This window comes from Perca flavescens, chromosome 3, assembly GCF_004354835.1.
Source record: "Perca flavescens isolate YP-PL-M2 chromosome 3, PFLA_1.0, whole genome shotgun sequence".
In the NCBI taxonomy this organism is placed as follows: domain Eukaryota; kingdom Metazoa; phylum Chordata; class Actinopteri; order Perciformes; family Percidae; genus Perca; species Perca flavescens.
The window spans coordinates 15944253-15968918 of NC_041333.1; the positions used below are offsets into that span (position 1 = coordinate 15944253).

Here is a 24666-nt window from a genome sequence, read left to right on the forward strand (position 1 = left end):
TCCCTGGTCTCCCTGAGACTCTACACACTCTATATATTTAACTGATCAGCCACTTAACTTCATATTGAGCAAAACACAACTGTAGATCTTTAATATTAACCCTAATATCAGTTCATACACATAGCGTTAGGCTTATCGCCGTGGTAACGTTAGTTGCAGTAGGTGCATTTCTTTCCAACAATCTATTAAACAAGCTAGGTAGCGTTACATTATATTACACTAACATAGCGAACTTTTTTGTCATGACTAATTTATTAATTACTCAGCATCATTTCTATTTGAGAAAAGAAAAACTTTATCTGATGTTTAATGTGAATAAAATAGCTTTGAACGGGAGTGCAGATCCTAACGTACAGCGTACAGGCACCCCCCCCTGGGATTTACGCCCTTGGTTCTATAACCCAGTATCATCCTGTTGTGAGGGAACACCTATGGGCAACACCAACCATTTTGTCCCCATGTTGCATATTCAAATGCCACTGAAAGACAGTCACAGTCCTTACTCACATTGTCTGTCTGAGGTTTCAGGTCCTTTTCTTCTTTTCCACCTCTTCTTACTCTTTGTCTTTGTCCACAAGTGTTCCCAGCTTAACAGTGCCGTCCTGAGTTGAGTATTTGAGTGGTCTCTCGTGTCAGGAGTGAGGAGGTGAAAAGGACTCTCTGTCCAGCAAGTACTCTGCTCAGCCAATTAATACAGAGGTGCTGAGCCTCACCACACCCTCGCAACACATTCTGAAGAACACATGACAAGCCCTCTGAAGTCCCTCATGTGGTAGTTTTGACTTTGCTTTGAGCTATCTTGCTTTTATTTTTGTTACTGTAGATAGATGGAATTGTGGTGTGTTTTATTTATCTCCTGTATAGTTTTCAGTCGCTGTGTGCTGAATGTCCCACACACTTTTATTTGGGTTTGAATGAAATGCAGGATTGTAAATTCAACGCCCGCCTATGAATTTCAGCACATTGCCATACAATGAGAGATCTAAACTTTAATCTGCTATTACATTAATGTTTTGCGTGTGTAGGTAAACAAGAAATCAGATAAATAATAGTTGACATTTTTGATAGAAAATGAAAGGGCAACTATTTTGATAACTGATTAATCATTTGATTACAGCCTTCTCAAATTTGAAATTTTTCATTAATTTCTCTTGTATGGTCTAATAACTAAACATACTTGTAGATTGGACTGTTGGTTTGACAAAGCGAACAATTTGAAGACGTCACATTGGGCCTTTGGCAATTTTATTACTATTTTCTGACATTTTATAGACAAAACTGTTTTAGTTAGAAATGACCCAACAGAAATCGTTAATCAAATAGATGGAGTCCTAAACAACTATAAATCTCAACAAATAGTAGTATGTTCAAATAAGTGGGATAAAATGTTACAAACATAATATTGTAAAATGAAACAAATACTGCTCACAGCATAAACAAATTAACTATCATTTTATTGTATCCATCTATAACTTTAAATGTATATTAATGGAACAGACTATGCTATTAGTGTGTTCTGTACTAATCTGTTTTGTGCAAGAGAAGTCACACCTCCTCTCTAAAGAGACATAGGGGTCCACGTTTAATGACGTATGTGTGCTAATTCCTGGGAACATCTCTTCCTCTTTACCCTTTACCCCCCCCCCACCAGCTCTCTCTTGCGTTCTTTCTCCTTTTGTGTCTCTCCCTCTGGCTTTCTTCTCTTATGGCACGTGTTTACGTTCATGCTACAAGTCATTGCTAACCATGTCACCCTTGCTCCCTGACAGCATTGTGCAAACTACTTATTTACTGAGAGATACTGCGTTCCCTCACGAGAGGCTCTGATACACATGTAGCCCACGTGTGGAGCCACTGAATGGGTACATATCATGTAATACTTCTGTCAATAACAAATCAGTTTAGAAAATAGAGTGCAAAAAAAAAAAAAAAAAAATAACAACAACACAGTGGGTATTTGATTTAAAATGTACTTTAATTTGCCAGAAAGCAAATGCACAAAGAAAGTATATTACACAAACAATCATCGTTAGTTCAGTGCTCATCTGAAAATGTAAAGTCTCTGATTTAAGATGGTCTCCATGGAGATGGTGAAGCTGGTGATGATTCTGTTTCCATGGTAACAGCTTTTTTTAGTTTGAGTCCTCCTCCGACCCTTCGGTGTCCTGAAATGTCACAGGACAATAATGTCACCAACACTGAATATATCTACATTGTAGAGCAGAAAGTACTTTTATGTGATTTTCAAAATCAAAGGGGTCACGACTTTCGGTTTAGTTTATTTCAAGAAAAATTCTCTTCCTTAAATCTTCTTTAGTTTTTGCCATTATTATCAGTATTCCTAATAGTTCCTAATAGTTATTTTCATTATCAATTAATTTATCAATTATTTCTGCAATAAGTCGATTTAATTACACTGAATTGAATATCATCGGGGTATGGACTGTTAATGACATTAATGACATGGCTTAAGGACATTGTAAAAGAGATTTTTTTTCACTACTTCCTGATTTCTTAGAGACCAAATGATTAAACAGTTAATTGAAAAAGTAATCAACGAAATCAGTAATGAAAATCACTGGGGGCAGCCTTAAAAACTGTGTACATTAGGCGCATTATTGTGAGATAACGGCTGAGATTGTTTTAAGTGCCTTCATCTTATGGCATCCAAATGTAATGTGACTCATATGTCTTACCCATAGATATAAAATCATTTCTATTGCCTTACCATAGACTCCTGAGATCTGAGAGCCATGATGTGTTTCTGATATGAAGAGATGATACAGTCTCGCCTGCAAACAGAGAAACAGTGGTTTTATGTCAAAAGGATTTCAGTTTTGATTCCCAAAATATCTTCATGTGTTTGTTTGTTTTTCTTTGCTCAGACTCACTTGCTGGTGATGCCTCCTCCTGGCGGGAGCCCAGGTATCTCTTCTGCAGCCAGGAATTTGATCACATACACAAGGTCAGGGTCCTCATCTCTGGACCTAATCATCTGGATAATTTCTGTGAAGGGCGGTAGTCAAAACAATATGGTTATAAACCAGGGAGCTAGCAGTAGTTTAAAGTGTTTTACTGTGGGGGTTTGGAGTGACAAATCACCTTCCACTTTCATATCAATCTGTTGCTCCAGCGCTGCCTCCTGCTGCAGTGCCTCTTGTGACACCTGGGGGGCGCCGGGGAAGCAGATGATGATGATGCTCATGTTATCCAAGCTGCCCTGCAGAGGGAGACAGAAATATCAGAGAAGGCTGCAGTTTAAATTCAAGTTGAAATGAACTAGACACTGGTGGAAGGCAACTAAGTGCATCTACATTTTGTGGTTTGTGACTGCTGTTGTTACTGATAATCACGAGTTACTCTGCATATTGAGATTTTATGCAGTATGTCTAACTGGGCCAAAAGTTTGGACACACCTTCTCATTCAATGTGTTTCTTTATTTTCATGACTATTTACATTGTAGATTCTTACTGAAGGCATCAAAACTATGAATGAACACATATGGAATGATGTACTTAACAAAAAAGTGTGAAATAACTGAAAACATGTCTCATATTTTAGATTCTTCAAAGTAGCCACCCTTTGCTTTTTTTTGATAACCCTGCAAACCCTTGGTGTTCTCTCAATGAGCTTCATGAGGTGGTCACCTGAAATGGTTTTCACTTCACAGGTGTGCTTTGTCAGGGTTAATTAGTGGAATTTTTTCCCTTATTAATAAAAATAATAATAATGATAAGGTGTATCTTATCAGTGTATATGTCAGCCGACAAGTAACAAAAATGACAGAAATGCCAAACTACTACAAACTCACTATGCCAGGATGTCAATGCAGTTTTATGACCATCAGACAGTTTGTTATGACATCAGAGATGCCATGAGTGAGGCTCAGTGTGTACTGGAACATGCAGTCTTTCAGCAGGTACAGTAAGACTTTTTTAGGTGAAATAAATAGCAGTCCATCCCGGCCAGGATAAAGCCTCTGAGCCGGTGTGTATTGAACAGTAACACTGAGCTCCCGTCAGTCCTAATCCGAGCCATGTATAGCATTTCTTGCCTTCTGTCCCGTGTCTCAGGATTCCGTAATACAGCTATTTATAGGGCGTGCTCAGGGCTCACTTAGTCTTGTCGCCTAAATAACAAGGATTAAAAAAGAGCTGCAGGAAAAGTCTACTTGCATAACAACATCACAGTTTCCCACAAAGACCCTGCCCTCAGGGTACACCTGCCTTTCAACGCCCCACATTAATGTAAACGTTTCCCATTCATAAAACACTGTGTGTCACAGAAAAATCCTTAGAAACATAACTTAAACAGAAACATAACATAAACGTTTTGGATACATTTTTTTTCAGTGTGTCCACAAAATAGTCACAGGTATTTTTTCTGTCTTTATCAATTCAGCATATATAGGTTCCTAGAGCAGACTGACATAGAACACATAATTCACATGGAAGTTTGAGACCTAAATTGTTGAATGTCTTCATTCACCGTGCTACCACCTGTGTCATAGTTTGGGGCGGAGTATTGAACCTCAATGCCTTTGTTTTATTGATCGTCACATATTTATTCTTTGATTATATAGCTCCTGGTTTTTATCCAGTTTGAAACCATTTTATTTTAAAGGAGCTGTACTCAATATTCAGAACATTAATATAACAGTAAACAACTATTTGCTATGTAAGATAAGATATAGTGGAGTAATGGCGTCCTGAGCAGAGAATGAAGTTACACTCCCTCTGTGTAATCCAAGCTTCTCTGTTCTTTGTTGTGATAACCGGTCCGGTCGCACGTGCGTGTAAGCACCTTGTCCATCTGTATCAGACGCCGAGGGCCATGACAAAGCGACTGTATTTGATAAGTTGGGAAACTGCCGTTTCTATTCTGAATATCGACTACAGCCCCTTTTTAAATTCAGGCAAAGCTTGACATTTGAGAACTCTGGCTTCTTATATTACATTTTAACAAGAATTGTGTCGAAACACATTTATGCTTCCAACAAACCCACCGCTAAGTCCTTTTTAGTAGCTGCCCTGGAGCTTTTCATCATTTCACAATCATAATGGGTTTTGTTTCAACTTTCAGTCTCGATATTGAAACTTGTCAAAGTAAAATTGTGCTTTTGGCAAATATATTTTGGTATCAAATCCACAGCTGTATTGAAAAATTACAAACAATACCTATGGTCGCGAAAACCAGTGAGGTACCAGTGGCAAATCACTATCTTCTTACTCACTTTTTTCGTTCATTTTTAGCTAAATATATCAGTCTATTTGCCATTCCAGTGATTCTTCCTTCCTGGTGCAATAGTTTAATATGAAAGGTTAATTCTCATTCAATCATTAACCATACACAGAATAAAATGTATCAGAATCTTTTATCAAAGCCTTTTATTTCCCTATTGTTTCATGCCTTGTCTGCATACTGTGGTGTTGACGTCTTACCTTATAGAGACAGAGGTCGATCACTTGGCAGCAAATATCTCTCAGGTCATCGCACACCTGCAGACGGCTGCGCACAAAGGCACACAGTTCTTCATTACCAATGGCGTCCCACACACCGTCACATGCTAGAATTAGGAACTCGTCTTCGGACGTCCTCTCCAGCTCATACACTTCTGGCTCCGGCGACACTAGCTGCTCCGTCTGCGGCCTCCAGTCCACCTCCTTGAAGTCAAAGTCCCCCAGTGCTCTGGAAACGGCCAGCGAGCCGTTGACTCTCTGCAGGGTCACCGAGCCTCCCGCGTTCTGGATGCGCTCCTTTTCTCTGGGGTTGAACGGCTTGTGGTCCTCTGTGTAGAAGACCACCTTGCCGTTACGACAGAGCACGGTTCGAGAGTCCCCACAGTTGATAAAGTAAATGTAGCATGGCGAAGTCAAGACAGCTGCTGCAGTGGAGCCACTGCGGTCCCAGTTGTCTTGGCGAGTCAGTTTGTGCATGTGGCGATCAATGTTCAGGAAGCCTTCGCGAATCCCTTCCTTCACCTGCTCGGGGTCCTCGTTTGCTTTGACCACACCTGTAAGAAATGAGTGGGAAACATTTGGTTTTAAGATAGATTCCCCATACTGGCACTGCCTTGTTACTTGTTGTTTGAGGCCAACACACTGCAGATCCACGGCATAGAGAAGACATCATCTGTGCTAATTGTGCAATGACATGGCAAATACAGTTTCAAGCTAAAACCTTTTATTTACCCAAGAAAAATTTATTTTTCAAGAGTGTCCTGGCCATCATAGGCAGCAGTAACAAGAGCTACAGACTGAAGATTACAGCCTTTAATGTAACTATTGTTAATTTTCTCTCATATGGCTAACCAACCAGTTCACAGCTCTAAAAGTATCAAACTTGACATCTGAATGAAAGTCATAGCTCCGTTTAGTTTTGATCCCCGAACCTTCTTATCACTTTGCTCGGTGCTGTAAAGAAAAATGCCACAATATCCAGAATTCTTGTCCAAATCCAAAAATTGGCGCACAGTATATTGTATGTGGATTTGATCAACTTTCAGTATTGTATATGCACTGTGGCATATTTGATTCCCAAGGCAATCTCACCCTTAACCCCGAATCCTTTTAGCTTTTATTAATCTGCTTTAAATCTGCTACTTTCATGGACTTTTGTTTATGCAAATGTATTAGTTATTCAGCATATTACTTCATCTTGAATCTAATAAATACAGTAGAAGTCTTGTTTCTAACCAAACATATTTATTGGAAATGCAAATTCAGTATGTTTTTAATTTAAATGGTGACTTCAAACTTTTGACATGCCAAACTGGTTCTACCTTACATAATGTTGCATTAGGTTTATTGGCAGATTCTATGGTGTAAAATGACTACATTAAGTGCATCTAAACTCTGTGTGAACAAGAGCTAGATGTCATTACAAACTGGAAGTGTATCCCTCTCGAACGAACAACTAAAAGTGTATTCCGTGCTACAGTACAAGTGCTAAGATATTTTGAACTGTCTTGAGTAATTAGATTCATCCTATTAGTCACTAATTGTTCTGTACCTGTTGCTAGGATGTTCTCCAGCAGGTGTTTGGAGCAGTACTGTGCCACTGTGGTGCCTGCATGTCCATCATAAACCGCAAAGTATCCCCACTCTGTCAGCTCTCCTTTCAGCTGGGGCATGCAGGTGTGAGCATCCTCCATCTGAGCCCTCCAGCCCTGCATGCTCCCCACAGCGTAGTTCACCCCCAACTGAGAACCCCCCTCTGACACATGCTTCTCCAAGATGGGACGATCCAGGTACGGGCTCGGCATCAAGTCGTCCTCATCCAAATTGTCCTCCTCCCCAGACCCAGTTTCCTTGGGCCCCCCTTTGAAGAAAAAGGTGACCATCTTCTCCGTCTCTTTGACCAGCTGGCGGAGGAAAGAGGGCACCTCCACGTTGCTGGCCCGCCTGGCCGTCTTCATCGCTCCCCGGAGCCTGTGTTCAAGCTTCCTCTTCGAACTGGCTGCAGCACGTTTTCTCCTGGTGCCCCACCTCCGACCCTGTGTTTTCCTCAGCAGTTCCAGCGCAACAGTTAAGCAGGTAAACAAAAAGTGACTTAAAATAAGAATAATCCTGTTAAATTAAAAACAGTGTTGGTTTTCTGTTACCAATTATCAGGCCCAGTTTTTGCAGTCCGAGAATCCTTCTGTGACAATAAGACCTTTAGGTGTCTTCCTCTCTCTGTCGCTCTGTTTCTGTTTCTGTTTCTGGCTTCTCTCCTTTCTCTTCTTTACCCATCCTGTATCAGCCCTTCTCTTCTATTGGCCTATCTATTTCTGTTGATCTACCCCTCTGCTCTACCCCCACCCACTGCCTCTTTCCCTTACGCTGTTGGATAATCACCTGGCCTTCAAGGCAGCCCAGGTGACCTGTGAATGGATTACGACCATGACGTTTTACAACAACACGGAGGAATCCCTTAATCGGTCTTACATGTCTGTGTGGGATTATACAGTATGTGTTTGATAAGACATTTTTCTAATTTTCCTTAGTGAGGGACAATCACAGTAGGCTGAGTAAACAACACTGGACACTTGTTTATTTTACATAGCTTTGTGACTTTTGACATTATGGCAGAACTATTGAGTTAAAATATTCAATAAGAATTCAGCAGTTAGCACCTTTTATCAAGGTCCGTTTAATAGCTGTTCTGGAGCTTCCGACATACAGTATACCATGGTCTTCATTAGCGGAGGGAGTTTGTCCAGTTTGGCCGGTGTTCCTGAGGTCAAGAATAAACATTGAAATGCAATTTTTAAGCCAAAGTGTACAAGAAATCCCTAAATTACTGAGAAAAAAATGGAAATTTGAGCTAACTTTCCATAACAACTGGGGCTTGTCTCACAAAGCGAGATTAATGGCTTAATTTTTCTGTGGGCTTAACTCTGGTTTTCCGGTATCATATTCTGGGAAAGATCAACCATGTTGTTGTAGGCAAAATAAAAAAATACACATTTAAACTATGATTTTTAAAAAGAATAAATAAAATATAATAAAGACAAAATAAAAAGTTACACGGCAGTTAATTCTATAAATAATTCTTAATAAGTAAATGACAGCCTTTCTAAATTTGTGTTATATGTTGACACCTACTTGAACCCTACCCTGTCCTGTGTGTGACTTGCTGATTTTGTGTTGGCACTGCATGACAGCTGTGTGTCTTAATCTCATTAACTGCTGTATATTTGGAGCTCCCAACCTGATTTCCATGTAGGAACACTTGAGGTTTAATAGTGTTAAGCACTTAATGTGTGATACTTTGTTCTTATCCATCTTTCAAGAAGGGCTAAAGCATTTATCCACTAATGTTCTCTACTAGCAGTATTTTAGGTGATGGGTGTTTGTTTATCTTTATTTTGACTATGGCAGCAAACAAGATTCCCTACCCATTCAAATCACTTAATGGGGGGTGTAGGGAAGTCATCTTTTGCAAAATTAAGACCATGTTTCCCATTATTTCATTTAATTATTTTAAGTGGCTAAGTAATGTCAGTTACAGAGCAAAAGTTTGAAAACATTACCCATAAAAAGCTACCGGTCATACCAGACCTAGTCTCGCATTGCCAGACCCTCCTCCACAACGCTACAGAGAAGGGTCTGGCTAGTCCACACAGCATTCCGAGGTTGGAGAAACACGTGCTCTGGTTTATTGGCATTTCTTTAAACCAATCACAATCGTCGGACACAATGACGGTGCCTCTGCAAAATAGCCTCGAGAAGGAACTTGTTTTGGTGGAACACATTGTGTACGTTCTGGCGGAATTTCCGGCAGCACCTGAACAATTCCGGAAGTGGAATGTCGTCGATATAGACTACAAGACCAGGTTTTAACAGCAAAACCCGTAAGTCTATTGAATTGAGCAAAGGTTCATATTATCGCTTATGAATTAAACTATTGGTTTGTAAAATAAATAATCGTATTCACTTTAAATGTCTTATGCTCTATTTGTTATTACTATCTTTAATTTTAAAACCTTATTTAAAGTGGAATTATAGGGCGCCCAAATAGCTCAGTTGGTAGAGCAGGTGCCCATATATTGGGGTTTGCTCCTCGACGCAGCGGGCCCAGGTTTGACTCCGACCTGCGGCCCTTTGCTGCATTACTTTCCCCCCTCTCTCTTCTCTTTCATGTCTTATGCTGTCCTATCGAAAATAAAGGCTGAAAAATGCCCCAAAAAATTATCTTTAAAGTGAAATTATATATAAACAAAGCAAAAAGGCCACACATTTCCCTGCAATTGCTACTCTAACATTTTTCCATTGATCGTCATCCAAGCTGTTTGTAGCAGCAGCAGCAGCAATGACACACTGCTGCCCCCTACTTTTCACTATTGCACAGGCCTCACTCCCTACTGTAAAAAATCTTAGATGTGGTTTGTTGTAAAGTTGTGATTTATTTGTGAAACATTAATATTTCTTATGTTAAATTGGAATATGAAACAGTGTAGGCCTATATTACTTAAACATAGCAAAGCTGATAAACCTTACATGCTGCATTTGCGCATCTTTAAATGCATCCTTCTCTGTGTACATTTTTTATGCTAATGTATAAATCATTAATGACTTGTTACTCCTTCTCCTACAGCCTGCCCATATAGGATCCTGACATGAAATCACATGACGAGGGAGAGAGACACAGATAATCAGATGAATGGGAGACGACAGACGGACACAGGGGCATACTCTCGCTTTGCTGTAGCGTACATTACTACAGCTGCAGTCATAACGATGCAAGAGGAAATGACGAGAGCAGGGAGGATGGTGGAGGCAGGCAGGCAGGGCGGGGCTGCTGAGTGAAAGCAGCGGGAGGCAGGAGAGTGAGGAAGCGGCTGAACAGACAACCAAGAAACAGAGGGAGGAGGAGGGAGAGAGACCGTATATCCACAGGACGTGAGTGCCGGCAGCAGAGGAGGGAGGGGGGGCTTCCAGACTGGATGGGCCCAGCGATGCCTTGATGGAGTATGGGCCAGGTTTTAGGATTCTCCCACTGCCGTGAGTCTGCTTTTGTTCTGCTGTTTCTATCTGTGTTTCCGTGTCGGAGGTCTGCATATCTCACTTTCGTTATCTCTCTATATATATATATCTATATACTGTGTGTATATATATATATAGAGATATTTCAGCTCAGCATCTTTTCTTGCTGCCTGCTGTAAGCATCGTATGTGTTTGCTCAGCCTCCTCCCTCCCCTCCCTGCCTACTCTCCATTCCTCTCTCCTACCTTTTAATAAACACATGGCTGAATGAATAGATGCAGTGCAGAGGGAGACCTATTCTGTTGTCTTTGCCTCCCATTGATTTGCGGATGTTTATGTGATTGTGTACGAGAATGCTTTGCAGGCAGACGTGAAGAATTATGCAAGTTTTTTCCTCGCTAAAATCTTCTTTTCTGCTTTCATATTTATGTTTTATTTGTTTTATCTTTTTCTCACAATATTCACCTGATATTCTCTACAATTAACATTAAAGCGCTTTATGAGACAAGAGCAGAGAAGACAATATGCTGCATTCTTTGCTCTGCCTGGGTTGATTTATAAGCTAATGTCATGCTGGCTATCTAATGTAGTTAAGGCCTTTACTGCCGGCAGTTTAGCTCTGTAAGGAAATTAGTCTGTATTCACTGACCTACAGTATGCTACAGTATGAGGAGTGTACAGTTGCCAGTGACTTCTTCAATCACATAATGCAGTTCATTGTTATAACTTTGAAAGATGACTCAAAACAAGGTACTGCAGTGTTTGTTGTGGCTTTTATGTTATTCATTTCACATTAGTACACCTACGTTGAATGTTTTGAGAGGCACATGAGTAAGATGAATGTGAAATGGTGGAATGTACGAGTTTACAGCATGTAAAAGCAGCAACAATTTACATTTCTGACAATCTTTTGCTACCGCTTGTTTACTCGTAGATTTATGTAAAATTGTGTCTGTTTTCTTGCAGAGGAATATGGCTCTGTGGCGTCCACTCCAGACTCGACGCCTCCATGCACCGATGGTACGAAGCAGAAATGTGACACATATTCTGTCTCACAATACTTAAAAAAAAAAAAAAAAAAAAAAAAAAAAAAAAAAATAGGAGATCCCTGCTTCCTGAAGCCTTTCTTTTGAACTTAACATTAGAGGAATACATCTGAACATCTCTCACCTGTAAAACACGAGCACGGGTAAACACACAAGTACATTGTGATCACAGCTACATTTTGGAAGGAGAGACGTCAATGCACTTTCATTGCCCTTTTTTCTCCCAAACATCAAATGATACACCCGGCTGCTTTCATCTGACATATCTATTTATTAAAAGCAAAATCACTCTCCTTGTATGAAACTGAACTAATATGCGCACTGTTAGCAGGCTAGCAGCAGTCTCTATTATTGGGATGAGCACATTTATTTGTTGTTATCTTCATTCAGGCGGAAATGAGGAGTCCGAGATGTGCGAGCTGCAAACGGCCAGGGAGTGGTCTGACGATGAGGATGGGGGAGATGGAGATCCAGATGACGACGAGGGACTGGCTTCATCCCCGTCCATCTGGGGCACGCCGCACCAGAACTCCTTAGAGCTGACTTTCTCTTACATCGCCATCGCCGAGGCCGAAGCGGTGGGAGCCTCGCGACACCTCCGTGACCGACGCAGGGGCAGCTCTCGGGGAATTCGCACTCCTTTGATCCGCACGGACACCCTGGAAACATTGCTGGACTCCCCAGAGTCTGAAGTAGACTGGGACCCTCACGCCTTCCTCAGTCGAGAGGAAGAAGAGGAAGCATCAGAAAGGAGAGCAGCCGTGAGGAGGGAGCAGCACAGGCAACCTGAGACTATTACAAACCAGCCCTCTCCCCAAAATCTGGACCCAGAAAATCAGGGGAGAGATGCAGGAATCCAAAGAGAGGAGTCTCCGAGCAGTCTGACCCAGATTGCCCAGCGTCCCTCTGCGTCCTTGTCTTCCCAGCACCAGAGCCCGTCGCAGATATTTCAGGGTGAGAAACAGGAGGAATGTGTGAAAAGGTTGTTTTATTCTGTATAGCGGAAGACTAAAAGATGCAGTGTCTGGGAATGCTCATGATCCAACACAAAGATGCATGTTTTTTTGTCTTTGTTCACCTAGTGATAGCTTTTCGATTAAAAAAAGCTGAACAGGCTATTTGCTCAAGTGACACGTAATTTAAAGTAGGCTGCAAAGAACAATGGATGATTTAACTGTTCTCCCTTCCCTTAACATGAACCCTACATACAGTACAATTAACAGGATGAATGCACCTCTCACTGGGCTGGCATTGGTTCTGGTTGTCTACATAGTAAAGCATAGTGGGCTTGTCAAGTATCTCACAAACTTGTCACCTGATTACATTTTAAAAAAAATAGGCCGTAGTTTGCAGGATTGTACTTCATTTTGTATGTTAACGTGTAGTTTAAATGGCTGTTCTCAATGTTCAGCAGTGTCGGGAGGTGTCGTCATTTAAACATACCCAACAGTTGTGGTTGGGCTCAGTTCATTCAGAAGATGCTTCCCAGATCTAAATCATCCCATAAGCATGTACAGCAAGTTGGTGGTGATGTCATGTCATCATGATGGTGACATCATCTTTTGTTTCCCGGTAGACGCAGCAGTCTCACAGACCCCTGAGCCAGAATCCCCCGTCGCCAGGGAAACCATTTCAGTCAAGCTGCTCACATCTGTGCGACCAAGAGGCCCGGCATCCTCGTCGCCGGCTGCCATTGGTCGAAACTCTCAGGAACAGCTGGTCAGCGATCACTGGTTTTCAGCACTTGACCTCTCACAGGACCTGACTGTATGCACCCACATAGCAGGTACACGATTTCACCTCTGTATCTTTAAATATTGTCTTTCTTCTGACCACCGTCCGTCCTCCTCCCTCCCATCTCGTCTCGTCTCGTCTTTGTCTTGTTGCTGAGTGAGATTCTTTCACTCAGCTCGTTAATCAATACTTTAAATAAAGAAAATATCAGATTTCGCTTTCAACATGGACCTGTGAGAGCAGCAGACAAAGATAGGACCACCCCCTCGGAAGTCCTGCCTGCCTGCTGATTGTGGAGAAAGCATTCTTGGCATTGGCTGACTTTTTGGACTCGCACGCACCGCCACCGCTGATGTCGGAGTGTGTCACTGTTTGGCACGCACACACGCACACACACACACACACACACACACACACACACACACACACACACACACACACACACACACACACACACACACACACACACACACACACACACATATATGTCTTTCTGTATGTGTGTGTGTCTTTAAATGCAGGTTTGTGGGAGTTTGTTTGGCACTTTAGGAGTGTTTGAGACACAGAGAAAGGGAGAAACACAGAGCAAGAGATAACATTCTGTCTTCCAGCTTGATGGCATTTTAAGTGTCAGTCAGAGTAGAGCTCAGTCTTATTTTAGTGGATGTGGGGGGTTCAGTGAACCCTTGGACCGTTGATGAATGTTTGGTCAGGCTAATGAAAGAGTTTAGGATGTCATACATGCATCTATAGAAGCATCATATCTCTTCTGGTTTGATTACTTGTTTTAGGGGCTGCATACCAAACCTCAATGTTTTTTTTGGCAACTGAAATGTGTCTCTAGCACAGCCTAACTGTCAAATGTCAAAAGGTATTGGAACTCATGTATCATATTGGCACTCTTATCAAAACATTCTAATGATCCCAAACTCTACTTGTTGGACTATGCAAGGTATTTATGTTTTAAACTAAATCATTTCTGAAGACTAGCTGCATTTGAATGTCTTAATGTCTAGGTAAACAGATCAAGTGAGTAAGTCTTGTACAAATTTGCAGATCAAAAGAACTATAACTTTGTCAGCCAGGTTCCAGACCACTGAACCACTGTCAGCGTCTCCAATTTTTACAGCAATTCCAGTAGATGAATAACACACTGAAACAAAATGGCAATTCTGTCCCACTATCAGGCTATTTGTTGCCAAGCCAAAACACCCCCTCTTTGGATTTTTTTACAATGAAACAAGCTTTATTTTCTCTATAGAAAAAGTGAACTCTTCCCTAGAACATCAAGCCCCTCATTTATTTATTATCAGTATTGGTGGCACTGAAAGGTTTGGCTTGATGACATAACAGAAAATAAACCCTGCTTCTCCTGTTTCGGGTGTCAAATGGCACACGAAAAAAAAGAAACGTAACTCAGTATAACTTTATCTGAGGTTAATTCTAAATTCATTCTGCTTTAGAATGAACTTTTGCGTTAAGGAAAAACATTGAGTGATTTTGAGAGTACTGTGTGATTGTCGTGAATCATCTCTTTATGTGTGAAGCTCTTGGAGTCTGTGAAAGGTGGGCGGTGCTGCGAACAAGATTATTTTGGGCTGTCAGGCCTTTGGACTGCTGAGTGAGCAGGGGGTGGCCAAAAACAGCTCAGAAGGGCAAGGGGAGAATAGCGGGACAGGGAGTGTGAGGGGAACACTGGAGTGGTAACCAAAATGGCCAGTAAAGGTGAGAACATGCACGTTAAGTGAAAAGAGGATTATTTCAGACACCTAGACGATGTTTAGGTATTTGCTTGCAGTTGCGATCTGACGGTCAGCTACTGCAAAGAGACGTGTTTGATTTCAGAGAGAAGGCAGAGGAAAGCTATAGATTTCAAGTATAAAGGGGTGGAAACCACTTCTTCAGTCTTTAGTTGTCAACTGTTTAGCTTTGTGACTTTGGTGTAGTGGTGAAAAGGCCGGCCTATCAGGGGACTAAAGGTGGGAATTGAGCACAGTTCTCGCTTCTCTTTGATCATGTAACAAACAGAGTTTTGGGAGACGTCGCTCAGCTAGAGGTGTGTTTGGCTTTTATCTGATGAGCTGTTCAGATGTAGCAGGGTAGTCTCCGTATCAGAAGCCCTAATTCAAATTAACAACAGTCTTTCAAATGAGTGTAAACTGTCATGTGTGGTATGGTTTTTGGCAAATGGTTAACTTTGCCAGCTGGGTTCTCTTACATTTAAGTGTTTCCTCTTTAGGCGGAAGAGCTGGCACGAGATATTTAACACTGTAGTACTACAGTGTGAAACCCTGCAGCCAATCAGAATTTAGTATTCACCCAGACCCTGGTATAAATGATGTTAAATGAGCTGGTGTCAGGCTGGGTTTACATGAGCCATGGGATTTATGTTGTCATTGGTTAATTGGCTAACTGCTTAATTGGATTAATAATTTCTTAATGCAATCACGCCCTCAATGCTCATTTATATAAAAGTAACTTAGTCAAACAATTAGTACACTAAGATACATTCTGCTGGTTTGGATTGCAGTATTGTGGTACAGAGTGTTCTAAGTGATTGGAGGTAATCACTACGATAACACTTTACTTGAAGGTATCGACATAATCGTGACATGACACTGTCACAACTATGACATGACACTGTCATAAATGTGTCATAAACATTATAAACAAGTCATAAACGTTTACGGCTTCTGTCATTAAGTGTCATTCGGTTTTTGTCGTGACAAGTTGACATTGTTTGGGTTGTCTTGATTATGACAACTTGACATTAATTAAAGTGACATTACCAGAAGTTGTCTTGGTCATGACAAGTTGACATTAAATTTGTTTGTGATGTTTTTGTAATGACAACTTGAAATTACCAGAGGATGTCTTTGTCATGACAACTTGACATAATGTCATCCTGTTTAATGTCAAGTTGTCTTAATAAGGACACTCCAAATAAATGTAATGTCATGTGCAGCCTTTAGGGATATCATGTTTATTATATCCAACAATACATAAGTGTTTAAGAATATAAAATGCAAGTTTTCACCCACGAGTTGTAGATGATGATGCAGCTTGTGTTAGGTTTAAAGAAATAATTTGACATTTTGAGGATACGCTTATTTGCTTTCTTGCTGAGAGTTAGTTGAGTAGACACTGCCCTCTTATCTGTGCTTTAAATATGAAGCTGAAGCAAGAAGCCAATTAGCTTAGCTCAGCATAAAGACAGCTAGTCTGGCTCAGTCCGAAGGTAACACAACCAGTGTGAAAATGGTGACTCCAGGAAGTCACTGCACCCGGCCAAGAAACATAACCGCCCGTCATTTTTACATTTCCATTTTTGTATGTTTGTATGTTGTATGTTATGTTTTGTGTTTCATGCAGGTTACAAAGTGTTAACTACCGAGCTTAAAAAGTCCTGGTAGTTGGCTTGCGTTACTTTTGGAGAGAGCCAAGCTACCTGTTTTCCCCCTTTCCACAACCAAACAATAATGAGAGTGGCATGGATCTTCTCATCTCACTTTCATATTTCCCAAAATGTAAAACTAGTCATTAAAAACAAAGAACCCTTTACAGGGTTGCCACTTTACAAAATGCTCAACCATCACCAGTGCAGGATGTGGGTAGTTCTATAATATAGTACAGTATATATATATATATAAATATAACAGTGTATTTTATGTGTCCTTTAGCATAGACATTGTCCATAGATTAGATGCTCTCAATACTCCAGTGTTGGTTACTTTCCATTGTTCTCATTAAATCGGTTGCCTACTATGACACCATGTACTGAGTCCCTGAATGACAGCAGCACAAACAAACACATTGGACAGGTGTGTTCCAGGGGCATCATGGGTATTAATTGTGTGCAGTGATGCTTATAAATAACGCACCTGCTGTCAGTGCACTGTACTCAAAGAGGCCTCCCTTAATTCTAATGCAGGCTTAGCATTTCACTGAATGACAAGCACACAAGCTATAGTGTTGCAATGTACCCTGTAATTACACAACTCAGAAACGCTGAATAAACACTTTTTGTAATGCATCATGGTCATAAGGTTATTTTATGTAACAATTCAAAAAGGATCTTTGAAGCTATGTGTTCTACTGGATATACTGAAGTTATCCACTCTTTTAAAGCATGACTCTATGCACGCCTCAGTCTCCAAGGCAGCTGTTGCCGGGTGACAGAGAGGGACACCAACAGGGTGTGGAAAAGAGGCTGCTGACGGCCTGATGTCGGTCAGCAGGTGCTGTGAAACGCTGCATTTAAACTGCCCGACCGCTTGCTTCCCTCCCTCTTTCATCTGAGGGCTAAATTTAGCCCAAGCCAGAGCCTGACGTGTCACCGTAGGTGCTGTGTGTGTTCTCTCATGCTGGAGGCTGGAAATCCTTCTCTGCCTCATGTCCCTTGCTTCTATTTCTCTGGCCTCTCTTCCCCTTCCTTCCCCTAATGACAGAACTACTGTATCTTCCTGCCTCTCTTCCTCTATAGTTCCCTACAAGAGGCCCTCTTGGTGGGCCTAAGGGCTGGAAGCTGAGTGTTGTTGCTCCTCTGTTAAAACCAGCAAGGATGCAGTAACTCACAATTATGTCAGCCCTGTAAAGCCAGAAAATCTCCGGTTGAGTTTTACAAACCAGCTTGTTTATGATTTTTACACACATATTGTTGAGCATTTCTGTGAGTATTTGGTTCACAAGTTTTGGTAATTGATAAAGTACCACCAGTATGTAAATAATTCTCTAGACTGGTTCAGTCACCTTTCTGTCCTAAGCTTTTATTTATCTTCCCCTTCCTTTTCCTCCCTCCACTCCCCTTGTCTTTCAGTTATGGACCTGATCTACTGGAAGGACACAGAGCGCACAGGCATGATCCTGACAGGGTTAGTGGTCGGCCTGCTGTCCCTGTTCCAGCTCAGCATCATCACTGTGCTCTCCACCGTCTCCCTGGCTGTCATGTGCTTCACCATCTCAGTGCGCATCTACTACCAAGTCCTCTACATCCTCAGCTGGGGCGATGGAGAACATCCCTTCAAGTATGTTGCCGTGCTTTTATTTATTATTTATTTAATTTCTCCCTTTTTTTCATTCTTTTTCCCCAGTTTTCTAAAAAGAATAAGACAAGTGGTCAAGATAGGACAAAAGAAAAATGACACGACACACAGAGGCGGATTAACCCCATTTAGTCACAGTGCATAAATGTTTTCCAAAACAAGCACCTGAGTAACCTAGAAATCTAGACGCACCCTAGCGGCAGCAAATGTAATTTGCAGCCAGGGTCAGTCTAGCAACTCTCCGTTGGCTTGCGAGCTGGAAAAAACAAACTCTGGCCGGGCCATTCACATCGTGTATAGAGTCGGTGGGCGGGCTTATGGCTGCTGCTGCTGGCGAACAGCAGTCTTTCGATTCGGCTTTGAAAAGAAAAGAACAAAGAATGGCACTGAAGTCATTCATAAAAAAGGTAGATGTTTGGAGTTTTGCCGACCAGATACTGCAAAAGTTTAATCTATCAACTAGCTCCGCTACCTTCTTCGTTGCTCTGCTTGGTTGTAGCGCTATCCTATTGGCGTGTAGTGGAAATTTTGAAAGACAACCCTTTATCCCGCCCCTCGGATTGAGCCCTGCCAATGGTGAGTTCCCAGACCCAACACCTTGATGTGGGTCTGGCTTGTCAAGCTAGCACCTGTTCATTTCCACTCAATTCCACATTTCCACAATTTCTATTTCCTGCATTTTAAAATTCACCTATTGTTCACTGTGTATATTCAATAATTAAATATTTAGTGGTTCCTCCAATTATCGTGATTAAGCCTGGTGGTGCCCTCGCCAAATGAAAATCTTGGGCCTTTTGACCTCAGGATACTGACAGGAGTGACAGGAGGGGGTTTATGTCTGGGCTTGGATTGAAAGACAAAAAAGGACATGAATCACTGTGTCAATAAACATCATTACTTGGTAAAAAAGTACAGGAAGGATGACATTTCTGTTTATCGTCATTTTTTTTTTCTTTCCTTTATCTAATGTCCTCTTCTTGTCTCGTTTTTCTTTCAGGTCATACTTGGACCTGGACATCAGTTTCAGTGGAGAGGAAGCTGACCGCTATATGCAGAAAGCAATTGTCATGGCTCTGTCTGCTGTTGACTCTCTGAAGGGACTCTTTTTTGTTGGAAACCTCTTGGAGTCAATCAAGGTGAGCAAATTAAGTTAGCCTTACTTGGTGTGTGTGTGTGTGTCTGTGTGTGTCTGTCTGTGTCTGTCTGTGTCTGTCTGTCTGTCTGTCTGTCTCTGTTAATGACCTGTCCTGAAAGATTTGCTTCACCCTGTCTAAAACCTCTTCCCCTCATTAACCAAGACATCAGTTCCCTCTCTGCATTCTTTCATCAGTTTTGCTCCATCATCTGCCCTCTTTCCTTCTTCCATCATCCCAGCGCCCTCCATCACTGGAGAAGACCGCATTGTCAGAGCTGACGACTCTGCTCCTAAATTAGAGCAATATCGCTGACAGCAACTGTCAGCCCCAATGACATATTTTTTGTAATCATATGGAAAGCAATCGGTGCCTTTTTTTTTTTTTTTGGGGGGACTTTTAAAAGAAATTTGAATTGGTTCTTACAGCATGAAAAGGAGGCAGTCTCCCTCGCCTTTCTCATCTATGCTTTTTATCCAGCTTTGGGTTATACCTTGATAGCAGAGCCAAAGCATTATTGTAATGTTTATCAAACTCAGATGTAAATAAATCTGTCAGTATCACTCGCATCACCCGAAGTATGTTGCCACAGTCTTTTTATTCTACACTCTTTACTTTGTGTCAACGGAATGAACAGTACGCTTTGTTGCATATTTTTTTAGTGTAAAGCTGCAGTTGGTTAGTCTAGAAATCTAGACGTGGCAGCAAATGTAATTTGCAGCCAGGGTCAGTCTAGCAACTCTCCGTTGGCTCGCGAGCTGGAAAAACCAAATTCTGGTCAGGCCAATCACATCGTGTATAGAGTCAGTGGGCGGGCTTAACATAAGGACGGCAGAGTTGCGACGGTTCCGCGTGAATTCCCTGCTACTTGAAAACAAAGAAGATGGCTGCTGCTGGCAAAGAGCGGTCTTTCTAATCGGCTTTGGCCGTGACTCTGGAAGACTTGGAGTAAAGCACTGAAGTCATTCTTAAAAAAGGAAGATGTGTTCGGAGTTTTGCCAACCGGATACGGCAAACGTTTAATCTATCAATTAGCGTTGCCCTGGTTGGCTATGAGTGCAGAGGGAATTTGAAAGTACTGTTTATCCCGCCCCTCGGATTGAGCCCTGCCAATGGCGAGTTCCCAGACCCAACATCTTGATGTGGGTCTGGCTTGTCAGGCTAGCAGTTGGTAACTTTTATAAAAATACGTTTCTTTTGTCATATTTCCTGAAACTGCCACTGTATCCTGAAAACTGATTATCTGTGAAAAAAGCATGTTCCTATGCCTCCACCTTGTGCTAATAATGGCATTTCCAAGATTCCACCGTGTCTGAAGAAAAAAATCAACCAGTCATAGAGCTGAAGTATGAATCAATATTCTGTTACTGCACTGCCTATTGCCTAATGTTTTCAGAAACTTTTTTAATGTACTGTTTAGCTGTACATTAGAAAGTATTTTCCGCTCGGTCAGCTGGTTGGCCAGTGTTTGGTTTTAGCTTGACTGTTTCCCAGATAATCTGCTTGTTCTGTCTGTGACTCCTCATGTTCATATGTTGAAGTCAACAAACTTAACCCCAAATTGGATGAAGGCATTTGCCAAATGAATGTTGTCATAATGCTGAGCATGATTTACAGTATGTATATTTGTTCTAGCACTAACATACATTTATTGCTTTTCATTGTTGTAATATTATAATGAAATAAATAATATATTACACATTAAAAATGTTTTGTAAAAATCTTAAAAGCAAACTTCTGCAAAAACAAGAAATCTTCCATAATAAATAAAAATAAATTTGACAAATATAAATGTGATCAATTAGGCAAGGTGCTACTGATAGAGCATTTATTGTACCCCATTGTTGGTAAGTAAACTTCACCAATGGTATTGGAATTAAAAGCAAAATATTGTATTTGTATTACAATCAGCTGAAATGTCCATATACATTACATTAATGCACATCAAATACCAGCAATCAGTTCAAGTCATCCCTAATATAATTATGGCATTTAAGTCATTAACAGCAGCCGTTTGGGACTAGACAGACTTAACACATTGGCAGTAAATGATGAGTCAGTGCAAGCTGCCTAAATCCCAGGACCTCCTGGTCTCAACCCTGACCTGGCCGGTATGTGACATGACACACAGGAGGAGGTACGCAGAGTCGCCCGGGATAAGCTGGATTTCCATCTCAGACAGGGGTGTCCTATATCATGGTAACACTGGATCCCATTGGCAGTACTGTGACACTGTAAGATATAAGGGGAAACACAAATACCCAAAATGGGAGTATCGTACTTGGAGCTCTTTCCGTTCTTCACCAAGCAGAAAATGATCTCAGAATTGGTCATTTTGTAGGGACTTATGCCATACTTCAGCATGATTTACTGACCTGCAGACATGCACACATGGTTAATAGGAGTTTAGTCTATATCCACGACGTTCCACTTCCCAGATTGCGCTGGCAATTCCGCCAGATCACGCTGTTTTTGCCTGGATATCAGTTAGGTTTTGCTTTCTTTGTGTTGGAATTTTAAACTCCGTTGGATTTATGAGGACTATGGTTAACTGCTCCTCTGCAGGGTAAACCCTAGCTAGACTATCTGTCCAATCTGAGTATATCGCACGACTAAAACAACTTTTGAATTTACACGTTTCACCAAAACAAATTCCTTCCCGAGGCTATTTAGCAGCTGCACTTTTGCGGCGCTTAGTGCCACCCATGATGATTGTGATTGGTTTAAAGAAATGCCAATAAACCAGAGCATGTTTTTTTCCTATCCTGGAATGCTGTTTGGACTAGCTAGACCCTCCTCCGCAGCGCTGTGGAGGAGGGTCTGGCAAAGTGAAACTGATAGGAGTTAAACTTAACTTCTCTTTCTCTTGGTCTTAGTTACTGGTTCTGATGTACCTTGTGACATACCTGGGACACCTGTGCAATGGCCTTACTCTGCTCATCATCAGTAAGAAACCGATCTCATCGCCAGAAATATGGAATTTACAAGCCTAAACTTAAACCTACTGCATGGCTGTCATATTAACTAATCTGCTTTTACTTTTTCTCCAGGTGTGATCGCTGTCTTTTCTCTGCCACTTTTCTACCAAAAACGCCAGGTAATAACTCTCTTAATGTATTCTTTATGCTGCCACTTTGTCAGTGGTCCTTTATTTCCATATCCATAAACATATATTTTTTATTTTGGTTATTTGACAGGAGCAGGTGGACACCTTCATTGCAAAAATCCAGGCCCACATTGACAACGTCAAGGACACGTGAGTATGGCGCCATCTTCTGGCACAATGTTGACTTCAACTGGTATTTTGCTACTGAGGTATTTTGTAAATAAACTGATGTTAAAGGTCTGTCCCAAATGTACCCACACTTGGTATTTATGTTTCCGGAGGCTGCCAACAGTGTCGTTGTGCCTCTGACTGAAAGCTTGTGCGTGCACTTATCAGAGGAACACGCTTGATTAATGAAGACATCCTGTCACTCCCACAGAAACCAAAACATGGCTTAGTGGAGCTCAGATGCTTTGTTTTGGGTTTATTTCATTTCCACATAATAAACAGTTAAGTAGGATTACAATTACAATCAAATGACAGTGAAAAATAACATCCAGAAGCTGGGAGTAATAATCAACACTATGAATAATGTTAATAAGGTAACTAAATCAATATAAAAGAACATAGGTTTACTGTACATATAAGAGACATGATATCATATACAATTGTCTCTCTCCGATAAAATATTTACGCATGCAAAATATTTCTCAATATTATTGTTAGAAGGGTGATTTGGAACATGGTCACTACAACGGCCACTACAAGTCCTAACCATTAAATACTGTAATAATAATAATAATAATAATAATAATAATAATAATAATAATAATAATAATAACCGTAGTCCTAACTACTCGTCTGTTTATCTTCCACAGCTTCCACAGACTTGCCCAGGGTGGTGGCCCTCCTCCTGACCCAACTCCCGGTGGCGCCAAACCCAAAACCCAGTAAACACTGATGGACAAGAACTTAAAGAAAAAGCTCCCACTCAGATGTCTTACCCAGCAGTCTGTGCTCAGATCTCCAGAGAACACCGCTCCAGAGACTAGGGAAGGGAGGTTACTTAAACGGACAGTGATGAGGATCATGCATGGTACTTTATACTCTAACTGTATCTAAGTTATTTGGGGGGATGGAGGATGGAGGTCGGGGTTTGGGTTAAAACCTAATCAAAGTGATTCTTGCTGCTGACATCAGAGATGGAAAGATTCGATGACGCAGCTTGTCGTATGTGACCATCCTTGGAAATATTCACTGTTTTTAATATGTAATATCTGACTCAAAAAGTGTCTTAGATGGTTGAGAGTTGTAGTTCAAATCAGGTATAAGACCAGAAATGGGAAGTTCCCACACCGACAGCTACTTACCTGAGAAAGTCAGTTGTTAAGATGATAAACAGGGGTCATCATCATTCATGGCAGCATAAAACTGGCAATTAAAGATGCATGTGTCGTCACATGTACTTTTTCTGAATGCATATTCATTATCCTGACTGTTTCTCTCTAGTGTGTGTGTGTGTGTGTGTGTGTGTGTGTGTGTGTGTGTGTGTGTGTGTGTGTGTGTGTGTGTGTGTGTGTGTGTGTGTGTGTGTGTGTGTGCGAAATCCCATGGCATCCAGCTTTCTAAAATGAAAATGTTACCTAAAAGCGATTAAAGTCACATCTCTTCTTTATTTTCCAAAATGTTCTGTTTCTTCTCACCCGCACAGGCATTCGCTTTCTTTCACACGCTCATTCATTTCAGTTTTTTTTTTTTTTTTTTATCCTGGTCGTATTTTCTCGTTACTTCCTTCATTCATTGCTTACACTACTGGGAAGTTGTAACATAATATTTAAAGAGATAGAGATAGATTATTCTGCTACAAGTTCAATAATTAGGATGTATCATAAAGGAAGGGAATCCCTTGACAGGAATTTCCCTATACAAGGAGCATCAGAAGTGTCTGCGTTGATTTTAGGATCGGATAGACCGATAATACAAAAAGCTCTAAGATTTCAGATATCCTCTCTGAGCTTTTAACATGATTTTATCCAGCCTTGTGAAGGAATGTGGGAGTGAAGTACAGCAGGTGCCTTTCTAACTGCAGGTTATAGTGCTAATCTGATTTCACATCGCTTACAACTGCTGACAACAGCTTACAGCAACTTCTCCCAAAACAAACCACTTCTCATCAACTGACCGTTGCCTTCCTG

At 41.1% G+C, this 24666-nt stretch overlaps 2 protein-coding genes across 2 annotated transcripts; one reads left to right on the forward strand and one right to left on the reverse strand.

Annotated features, from left to right (window-relative positions):
- Positions 1 to 1954: 1954 nt before the first annotated feature.
- Positions 1955 to 7433, reverse strand: ppm1na (protein phosphatase, Mg2+/Mn2+ dependent, 1Na (putative)). Its single transcript, XM_028570840.1, has 6 exons — positions 7013 to 7433; positions 5443 to 6014; positions 3103 to 3220; positions 2892 to 3006; positions 2729 to 2792; positions 1955 to 2165 (listed from the first exon to the last, which is right to left on the reverse strand). The coding sequence occupies exons 1-6, from the start codon at positions 7416 to 7418 to the stop codon at positions 2133 to 2135; spliced, it is 1308 nt and encodes a 435-aa protein (XP_028426641.1). The 5' UTR covers positions 7419 to 7433; the 3' UTR covers positions 1955 to 2132.
- Positions 7391 to 23452, forward strand: rtn2a (reticulon 2a). Its single transcript, XM_028573963.1, has 13 exons — positions 7391 to 7536; positions 10082 to 10488; positions 11437 to 11490; positions 11907 to 12470; positions 13093 to 13302; positions 14798 to 14805; positions 14921 to 14975; positions 18067 to 18274; positions 19290 to 19428; positions 22302 to 22371; positions 22476 to 22522; positions 22623 to 22681; positions 23350 to 23452. Exons 2-13 carry the CDS (start codon positions 10458 to 10460, stop codon positions 23423 to 23425), a joined length of 1521 nt encoding a protein of 506 aa, XP_028429764.1. The 5' UTR covers positions 7391 to 7536; positions 10082 to 10457; the 3' UTR covers positions 23426 to 23452.
- Positions 23453 to 24666: the final 1214 nt, after the last annotated feature.